General features: G+C 42.6%; 2 protein-coding genes and 1 pseudogene across 2 annotated transcripts in view; 1 reads left to right on the top strand and 2 right to left on the bottom strand.

Moving 5' to 3' along the window:
• Window positions 1–274, bottom strand: part of CCDC186 (coiled-coil domain containing 186) — an 80,981-nt gene extending 80,707 nt beyond the window's left edge. Inside the window, exon 1 of the mRNA XM_027766075.1 lies at window positions 184–274. The gene's annotated coding sequence lies outside the window, so the exon portion shown is untranslated. The remainder of the gene's footprint in view (window positions 1–183) is intronic.
• A 144-nt stretch (window positions 275–418) lies between these two features.
• TDRD1 (tudor domain containing 1) overlaps window positions 419–10,293 on the top strand; it is a 77,661-nt gene continuing 67,786 nt past the window's right edge. Inside the window, exon 1 of the mRNA XM_006162761.2 lies at window positions 419–555. Coding sequence (XP_006162823.1) covers window positions 553–555 — 3 coding nt within the window. The 5' untranslated portion in view covers window positions 419–552. The remainder of the gene's footprint in view (window positions 556–10,293) is intronic.
• Window positions 7,553–8,111, bottom strand: LOC106736458 (dynein light chain 1, cytoplasmic-like; annotated as a pseudogene).

Below are 10,293 nucleotides of genomic sequence, written 5' to 3'. Positions count from 1 at the left end.
CGCCCCGCGCCCTGGGGCCTCGCGCCCTGGGGGCCTGGCCTGGCCCTCAGCCTCGGGCCGCGCCCACGCCCCTGCGCACCTGGCCCCCCGCGGCTTCCGCCCTTCTCCCGTAGGGTCTCGCGTCCCCGCCTGGTCCAAGCAGGTTCCTTTTGTAAGAAATGCTCGTTGGAGAGCCCTCCTTACCCTTTGGCCCGTACTCGTATGAGTCAGAGGCATAAAGTCATAAAAAAGAATTCGAAATTGTGGCTTCCCAGCTCTGACGCGCAAACCTTGCACCTGACGTGGGTTGAGTCAGCAGGGGCGGTCTACCTCTTCGTCTGACAGTTCGTCCTTGGGAGAGACCTCTGGGGTTTCCATAACACTGCGTTCGACGCGTCTTCAACGTGGCTCCTGCAGCCATTGTTTAATAATAAACCGTAGGGGCGCTTGTCTCAGCACTTGGCTGCGGGCTCCTTAAGGGCAGGGAGTCCACTCCTGGCTGGGTATCCCAACACGCAACTTGGCAACAAAAAAGTGTACCGTCTCCAGTTGCCTAGATGGATCCAGAGAAAAATGGTGAGCAGTTGCAGTCTGTGGAGGTTTTTGCAAATCTCCCTCCAGCGAAACGTGTTTTTTAGTTTAAAACTCCTTACGAACAAATCATGAGGAAAATAGTTCATTCAGATGAATCTTCAATGCAAGAGTTTATAAAGCAAACTTTACTACCGTTCTGATAGTAACTGCTGGGGGAAAAAAAATACAGCTCCATTAAATGTTTCCTCTTACCTTTCAACAGGAAACACCATCTTCCTCCTTAAAGGAAGGTACTCCATTAAAATACATTCTTGCAGCCTATGTCAGTAAACAATGATTTGAATTTAAAACAATAAACGAATCTCACATTTCTAGTGAGATACTCTTCCCAGGGAAGAAAAGTTGAAGAAATCGTATGCTGTTTCAGTATTCACATTGTCAGTAATAACGGTTCTGAATTTGTACTAAATATGCTTTATGCTATGCATATGTCTTTGGGAACTAAGCTTTTCACTAGCAGGAAAAATACAAATATAAAAATCAAAGAAATTGATAATATTTGCAAACCTATATCAGAATGAACTTATTATGAATTCTGTTTTCTCCCATAAAAAGTTGGCCCAACTGTGGTAATGTCCTGGTCACTGCTATTTGGCAGGCTGAGGCCACATGGGAGGCCCAGCTGGATTCCAACTGACCCTAAAATCTGGGCCCTATGGCACACAACTGTTGTCTCAGATAATCACAGACTGAGGCAGGAGGATGGGACAGGAGAAATCCTGCTTTTACAAGAGGCATGGTGGCCTGCATATGCTGGTGAAGTGGTAAAACTAGAAGCTCCACAAGGCAGAGCCACATGGGAAGATTGCAAGTTAAAGTCTGGAGATGGTCCTGAATATGCTGGCATGCATGTGCCCATAATCTGGGGCTGGCTGAAGTTGAAGGTGGCTCAAGGTGTCAAGACCCTAATTGGATGCAGTTATTTCTCTCTCTCGCACATCTGAACCTACAGAATAAGTTAAAAAAAAAAAAAGAAAGAAAGAAAAAAAGTCCATCTCCTGAAAAGTCCTAGAACAATGACCAACCCAGTGCACATCCATATTCTACAGACTATTATTTGTAAATATTGTTTCCCACCAAAAGTTGGGCACCTCTTGGAAATCAAGGGCTGATTCCAAGTCTGGAGACAGAAATGTGCAAGACAGCCTAGGACATGTTGATGTACCAGAAAGCAAAATAAAAATAGGAGTTGTGTCCAAAAGACTGAAGATTCCAGCTCAAAGGTGTTCCAAACCATCAGACAGGACAATTTTGGCATTCAAAAATAATAACAGCAATTAATTGAAACACATCAACTTTTTTTTTTTTTTAAATCAATGAAAATGGGGCTAGCAGGTGGCAGAATGGTTAAAGTGCCAGATTCCCACACAGTCGACCCTGGTTCGAATCCCAGACTCAGCAGGTTGAAACTCATGCTAGGCGTGTCAGGCATGTGTGTGCATGGCCAAAATCCAGAGAGGAGAATGGAGGAGAAGGGATTGCAGCGTGCTCCCTCCCCACCCTCCTTGGGGGGGGTGTGTGTGTGGAATTTCTCACTTTCTGTCTCTCCAGCCAGTGCACATGAAAAATCTCTCAAAAAAAAAATCAATGAAAATGTTAATTTTTTTTTTTTTTAAGGTCATTGCCCGTCTTGGGAAGATGTTAAGGAATCATCACATTCTGAACTGATGAGGGAGAGAATCAAACATCCTATTTTCCTATTAAAAACTGCATCTCAAATAGTTGAGGTAGAAAATAATTTCTATAGAATTCTCTGAACTACAAAAGAAAAGATAGATGATCACCATTTTGCAAACCTTAATAATGGATCTAGGTAAGAATCATCTATGAGACTACTGCCATTAGATGAAATGCTAATGGAAAACTTTATAATGTATGGATGAGGATGACAATACTTGAGCCTACTAGGTCAATCTTAGTATCTCCTATACATTACACACTATATGCATACTTCAAAAAAACATACTGTATACCACTAAGATACTTATTTGTAAACAAGTCACAATTAAAAAAAAAAGCTTAAGATCTCCCAAAGTGAAACAATCACAGGAAGTATTGTTGCCAAGTGGATGTAATCAACAAAATTGAGAGTTGACAGAAGCTACACAGTTACTTCAATAAATTGCAAGAGGGACCAGCAGTTAGCGTAATGGCTATGTCGCTGGACTCCCACCTGATTGACCACGGTTCATGTCCTGGACCCAGTGGCTTAAAACTCACACCGGGTGTGTGTGCGTGCATGCCCAAGATCCCAAGAGGAGAATGGAGGACAAGGGATTGCTGTGTGGCCATCCCCCCTGGGGGGTGATTTCTCGCTTTCTGTCTTTCTGTCTCTCTCTGTCTATCTGGCAAGCGCACGCACCCTATGGCAAAAATCTCTCCCCAAAAAAAAGTAAAAAAAAAAAAAAGAATAAATTGCAAGAATAGGATCTAACTTTAAAAAAAAATACCACTGAGTACAAATAAAGGATCTTGTTTTGATCCTGATTTGTACAATATTTAAAGTTATCTCAAAAATTTAAATACTAATATATTAAGAAATATTTTTAAAGGTAAGATAAATTTCAATATTATTTTAATGTCTTAATCTTTTAAAATACATATATAATGGACCTCTCCCCTAGCACAATGGTTAGGCCCAGTGCATTGGAAGCCAGATCCCACATGGCAACCAAGGTTCAAGTTCTGAAGCTTAAAAAACATGATGGGCGTGTGCATGCACATCCAGAATCCTGACCTGCTGGGGAAAGGGAAGGAAAAGGATTGCAGAGAAACCATGTCTCATTGCGGGGTAGGGGTGTTTTCCTCTCTCACCATGTCACTTTTATAGGATGTAAAGCTGTTGTCACAAAATGGGTTTGAGTTGATTCTATAGTTTGGATTTTCCAACTCTCTTGGCTTGGTTCCTGCAAGCCATCAGAACCACAAAAGGTGGTTAGTTTCTTTGTCACAGAGGAGTTTTCTGAATGGAATTTTTGTTTTGAATGGGGTGGTGACAGATACCCTACCCTCAGGGAGGAAGATAATTCCCTACTCATTAGACGTGGGCTTCACATGATGGCTTTTCCTTCCCAAGTGTATAGTATGCAAAACAGGGTAGGAAAGGAAAAAAAAAACTTTACAGCAAAAAAAAAAAAAAAAAAAAATCTAATAAACACTATCAGCCAGATGGTTAAGTCCAACATCAATTGTCATAAATCATGTTCATCGGATGTACACTAGATACACTGGAATGATAATGGCACTTTTCCTCTTGGTATTCCTTCTAATAACTCCATTCACATCATGAGAAAAAGAACAAATTCTAATGGTGTGGCACCCTATAAAGGCCTCATCAGTACTCTTAGAAGCTATTAAGGTCATCAAAGCAAGAGAAGTCTGAGAAACTGCCACAGTCCAGAAAAGCCTAGGAGACAGGACAATGAGATGTAGCTTAGAAAACAGACAATAGGTTGGACCAGCAGTTAGAGTAATGGCTTTGTTGCTGGACTCCCATGTAGGTGACTACGGTTCGAGGCCCGGACCCGGTGTCTTAAAATCATACCTGGCTCGTGTGTGTGTGTATGCATGCTCAAGATCCCAAGAAGAGAATGGAGAAGGGATTGTGGTGTGGCCATCCCCTTGAGGGGGTGATTTCTTGCTTTCTGTCTCTGTCTTTCTGGCGACTATAGCAAAAACCTCTCCAAAAAAAGAAAAAAAAAAGAAAATGGACAATAGGTAAAAACCAAGGAAATCTCAATAAACTATGGCTTTTGGTTAACAATGTATCAACATCAATTCTAACGAATATACTAATATGATAATGGAAAAAATGAATATGGCATATAGGAAACTATTTTCAAGTTATTCCATACATTTAAAACTGTCACCAAAAAAATTCTACAGGGAAAAAGAAAGATGTAAGTCTGGGATTTTCTTCAAAACATACAGGAAAGGTGACTGAGATACAGATTGTAGACAAAGCTAACCATAAATAATAATGTTGAAACTGGGTGATAGGTATGTTGGTTACCATTCTGAATTTGTTAGAAAAGGCCCAGAGCAAAAAGAAAAAAATATAAAAAGTTAAAAAATACTTTCTTGAAGCAACATCATCAAGTATGATCACGTGCCCTTGATCAGGATTGAAAAAAAAAGAATGATCACGTGTGCTCAGTTTCCGAGACCAGGCAGCAGCAGCACATTAATTTGGAGGCTTTCAAAGACCTTTACGTGGCTAAAGCAACCTCAAAGGCCTCCCTAGAGACAAGGTCTAAGGTTTCGAGCTCAAAATAAGCTCACAGAGCTCCTGGGTACATTCAGAAGTGAAACAGTAATTGCACAAAGTCTGGAAGAACTGAGACGCATACCCTGCAGCGCCTCTGGAGCACTAGCCATTCAGAGCTGGCCAGGAGGGCTGAGCGAAGCCTCCCGTGCACGTGGGGGCGTGTGTAGGCGTGGCGCGCACGTGGGCGCCGATAGCGCAGGCCCGGAGCAGAAATCGGGGGCTGGTCTGGACACTGGAGACCAGGTGAGCACAAGGAGCACCCCTGAGCTCCTAAGTTCCTGGACACAGACAGCCGCAGCCACGGCCAGGCTGCAGAGTCAGGTCGGTGTCGGTGGCCCTTTCTCGTCTCGCCAGGTCAGGGTTGGCGCGCCGGGGCGGGGTTCCCGGGGGGGGGGGGGGGGCTGTGTGGGGGTCACAAGACTTCGGTCGTTGGGGACCAGACGTTGGGCGCTGGACGTTGAGCTCAGGCGTTGAAGACAGGCGTTGAGCTGGCAACGGCCTTGGAAGTAGACGGAAGGGCTAAGAGTAGGTAGGACCCAAGACCCCAAGCTGGAGGGGGCAGGTGCGAGGTTGGAGGTTTTGGCCTGAGAAAGTTGTATATTGGGAGGAGGGGTGAGGGACCCCGGAATTGAGGTGTAAGCAGAGGCCTTGTAGTGGTTTCTTAGCATTTCCAGGCATGACTCCCCAAAATGTGAGACTTCCCTTTCTCTCAAGGAAGCTTGTGGAGTAATTTCCTTAATTTAACTCAAAACTGCAGTGCAAACAGTATTAATACGTGACACCACCCCCCCAACATTATCTTTCTATAGGGTGTCAAAGAAAAGCCGTCCAATCATTGTTATCTTACCCTTAGAAATGGGTGAGTGGGAGCTGGTTTGTTTAGGGATGCTGGTGTGTATCACTTTTCTTGGAACTGGGCCCCAGGTGTAATTATGTTTGTCCTGTTGGGCCTTGGATTTCCTTTGCTTCGGGTTCCCTCAGTAGTACACCAGGAGACCATGTGCATAATCGTGCAGCGCCGGAGTCCCACCTGCATTTTCATCTCACCTGTGGAAGGTGCTAGCCCTAGGGGTTATTTCAGTGTCTCACGTCTCCCTTACTCATCTGTAGTACCAAAGAGATAGGAATATTTTATTTCTCAGATTATTTTCATTGTAAATGTGCAAACTAATTCCACATGAGTGTAACAAAGGTGTGTGTGTGTTGGGGATTTTACCCAAATGCAGAATCTTAAATTTTTTTTTAATTAAAATTTCAATCCTAAAAGCCTGTTTTGTGTCTTAATTTTGGTGATTATATATAAATCTAGCTATGTTAAAATTTGTTAAACTGTCTGGGACCAGCAGTTAGCGTAATGGCTATGTCGCTGGACTCCCATGTAGTCGACTGCAGATCGCGTCCTGGACCCGGTGGCTTAAAACCCATGCCGGGCGCATGTGCATACGTGCCCATGATCCTGAGAGGAGAACGGAGGAGAAGGGATTGTGGGGTGGCTGTCCCCCCCAGGAGGTGATATCTCGCTTTCTGTCTATCTATCTGTCTCTGTCTCTGTCTGGCGAGCGCACCGCCCTATAGCAAAAACTTCTCCAAAAAAAAATAGAAAAAAGAAAAAAAAATTTGTTAAACTGTCAAAAGAAAGGAAAAAGTCAACTTAATGGTCTTAGCAATACACATTAATGTTACATTCCAGGACTGGCTCTGGGACCTGGTGGTAAGGCAGCCAGATTCCACAAAGGTTAAGGTCACATAGCAGGAATTTCAGTGGGGAAGAGCATCATCTTATAAAAAAGAATGCTGGCCATCTACAGTGGTGCAGCATAATGCAGTGCTCTGAGAGGCTGAAGCCAGCATGGGAAGGTTCTGGGTCCATGCCCTGAGGACTCCCTGTGCATGCTGCCTGTGTGTGCGCACGTTTGCCTGTTATTTTGACTCTGAGGTTGGGTGTGAATGGTAGCATGAAGCCCCTGCAGTCATGCCTCTCTTTTTCTCTCTGTCTGTCTCTCATAGAAGAAATAAAGAGTGCAGTACAGTTAACTGTCCTGAAATGAAATAATTTTTAAAAACTATTTATTTTAATTTGACCAGAGAGAGACATGACGAGAGAGAGAAAGAAAAAGTGAGAAAGCAAGCCACCAGGTCCAGGATTCCATGCTTGGTCAGCCTGAGAATCCAGCATCTTAACAACCATGCCACCTGCTGGTCCCACATTATGTTTTTTAACATGGAATTTGGTCATTTCTTTGCAGTTATGTTGAATATAGTTTCCTGATTTTTCACTTGTGTTCAAACACACGTGTAATGTGTTGAGAAACTAGGATTCTAAATAATAGTGGCATCTGTCTAGTAGAGGCATCACAGTTAAGTTCCTGATCCTTCTGCATTAGTCACTTTGAATCCCTGGGATTACAGGCGCATGCCACCATGCCTGGCCTTTATTTCTCACGTTTCCAACAGATTTTAAAGGAATGGGTTTTGAGAGACCAAAAACAGAAGGCAGAGAAGTATGATAGAAAATAAATACAAATGTAAGCCGTTTTGCTAATTCTTTTATAACCACAACAAATTAGTACAGAGAATGCCCTGTGAAAAATGCATTTTCAGATTTAGGTGTTCCCTTAGTAAAGCCGAAGATGTCAGTCTCTAGTATTTGGAATTTAGGCTGCAGTCCTTGTTTTTGGGCGGATCACTGCGCGTGTGTCACAGTTCTTGCCTTTAGCCAGGTTTGAACAGAAGAATGGCTGCTTGGCCCAGGGAGAAGTACAGTAGGTGAAGTGTTTGGTTTCTGGTGTTACGTAACTACTGAAGTTCCTCCCCGCTATGCAGTGCCACATGAGGTGGGCCTTCTTGTCAAACTCCTTGCTGTGGGCCTCAGTGCCCATTTCTTCCTTTCTTTCTTTTTTTTTTTCTTTCTTTTTTTTTTTTTTTTGAGAGTTTTTTGCTATAGGGTAGTGTACTCGCCAGAAAGAGACAGAGCACAAAATGCGAGAAATCACCCCCCGGGGGGACAGCCACCATGCTACAATCCCTTCCCCATTCTCCTCTCGTGATCTTGGGCATGCACACACACATGCCCAGCAATGCCCGTTTTACATTTCTCCAGCACTTGGGTCACACACTCTCCTGAATCCTGTTGCAGCTTCTCTGACACATCAGCATTTTTTATTACAGCCTTTCAGTTGCATGTGGTTACCCTGGAACAGAGGCTGGCTGACAGCAGTGGTCTCCTTTGGGAGGAGGTGCTAGAACAGCTCAGGCCCAGCAGAACCACCATCCCTTTACATTGGACTGAAAATCGAGCCCAGGTCTCCTTTGTGATTCCATCTTGGGGAGAAAAGCATTTTAGGAGAGTGTGCATTTTAGGAGAGTGTGCCAGGAGGGCTGAGCCCTCAATTTGAACTTTTAAAAACTTTTTTAAAATGTGACAATAATGTTCAATCTCAGCTAATTTTCATTCTTTCTGCCTTCTGTTTTTTGGGGTGCACAAACAGAAAAGTTAGGGCTTAATTGTCTTATGCTACAGCAAGTCTGCTTGGGCAGACCAGAGCAGGTGTGGCAAATCACAGATCCTGTCCGGGACATGGGCCTTTGGCATTCTCTGTTCTTTGATCCTGAGTCTGCTTATTACTTCCTGACTGCAAGGTAGATGCCTTATCTTCAGGTCTCAGGTCTATGTTGTGAGAAGAAAGGTGTAAACCTGTCAAATCTGTCCTGTTCATGAGGAAAGGGCAGAGCTTTCTCAGAAGTCCTATTCTGGAGAACTCTGAATATGGCCAGTATGGTCATGAACTGGCAAACCAGAGGTTGAAGATGACACTTGGGTCAGTGGAGTATCATTAGGCTATTGTGGTAGCTGGATGTTTTATTATGCACCCCGTTTTTAAAAAAGGATCAAATTTGTTATCTTTGTAATGATACTTCTTTCCTGGCCTATTTAGTCTTTTCTGCATGTTTTTCATTTTTTGTGAAGTCATGTCTGCCACCTTTTCCTTTGTGATAGTTCACCCATATTGAGTTAAAAGTATTGGTCATTGGAAAAGTCGCGATGTGTTTTTCTATGCGACACAGTACTAACAAAAAAATGTTACCATCTGGTGTTGTGGAAGGCTCATTCTCTGAGAAGCCTAATGTAAGATGGATTTACATATATTGTGATGAGCAGATATGGCTTATTTGGTAGTGTTTTTGGAGTTCGTTGAGGTGATCTTTGTACTCCAGTATATGTTCAATGTTAGAAAAATGAATCTTTTTCGTTGTATTGATCCATATTAGATAAAGTTCAGTATGTTACTAAAATAAGCCTTATCACTACTTGTTTTCTAAGAAAGTGTCTAAGGTTGAGTGTCTTCATTGTTGATTTAGTTTTTCCTCCTTCAATCAATTTTTGCTTTATACAGTATATCTCAAAGTGATATTATTATGGCTCAGAGATTCTTGGTGGGTCTGTCACTCCTTGGTGTGTTTCCTTTATCAGTGTAAAATCTTTGTTTGATATTTTCTATCTTGAGTTCTGTATTATCTGTTGTTTATATTTTGCCTTTACTTTGGATATTTGCATAACACATTTTTGTCCTTTATTTTCAATCTTACAGTGTAATTTTATTTTATGTATACCTTTTTGCGCATAACATCTAGTGGAATGCTTTTCTCCCTGGATCTACATTTTTCTCTTTTAATTGAGACCTACATTATTTGAGTTTGGTTCTGTCATTTTATTAAGATGTTATCTACTTACTATATTTGAGCTTTTTTTGTTTTTGCATTACAATTTTTTTCCTGTGTGATTTTAAAATTACACATTATTTTCTGCTTGTAGTTGATTTCTTAAAAAGGTTTTTGTCATAGTGCATGTGCTTGCCAGAGAGAGAGAGACAGTGAGAGGGAAAGTGAAAAGTCACCTCCCAGTGGGGATGACCACCCTGCAGTCCCTTCTCCATTCTACCCCACAGGATTTTGAGCACGCATGCACACGTGCTCGGCATGATTTTCAAGCCACCAGGTTCGGGACTGGAGCTGTGGTTGGTCATGTACAGGAGGCCAGGGTCTTAACTACCATGCCACCTGCTGGCCCCTGTAGTTGACTTTTTTTAAAATAAGCATTCTTTTTATTTAATTTCATTTATCATTATTGTTCTTTTCCAATGTGCTATAGAACATGTGCTCTAGAGAGAGAAAGCAAGCCGCTAGGTCTGGGACTTGAACCTCAGTCGGCCATGTGGGAGTCCAGCACCTCAACCACCATAACACCTGCTGCTCCCTGTAGTTGTTTTAAGGTATATTTTTAAAATATTTCTTGTGCTGAGCCTAGAGTGTTCTAGTGTTCTTTTCTCTACCCTACCCAATTTCCACTGGAGGTTCTTTTCCTTTGGTAGCTTGATTATTTCTCTTATTATACTTAACATTGTAGTTTTCAGTGTGTCTCTCCAGTAGAGATACACACATTGGCACAGGTGCTC

The sequence above is a fragment of the Tupaia chinensis genome, unplaced genomic scaffold (genome assembly GCF_000334495.1).
Source record: "Tupaia chinensis unplaced genomic scaffold, TupChi_1.0 Scaffold140534_1, whole genome shotgun sequence".
Taxonomy (NCBI): Eukaryota; Metazoa; Chordata; class Mammalia; order Scandentia; family Tupaiidae; genus Tupaia; species Tupaia belangeri.
The sequence above is the reverse complement of the archived record's forward strand: the minus strand, read 5'-3'. Positions and strand labels throughout refer to the sequence as shown.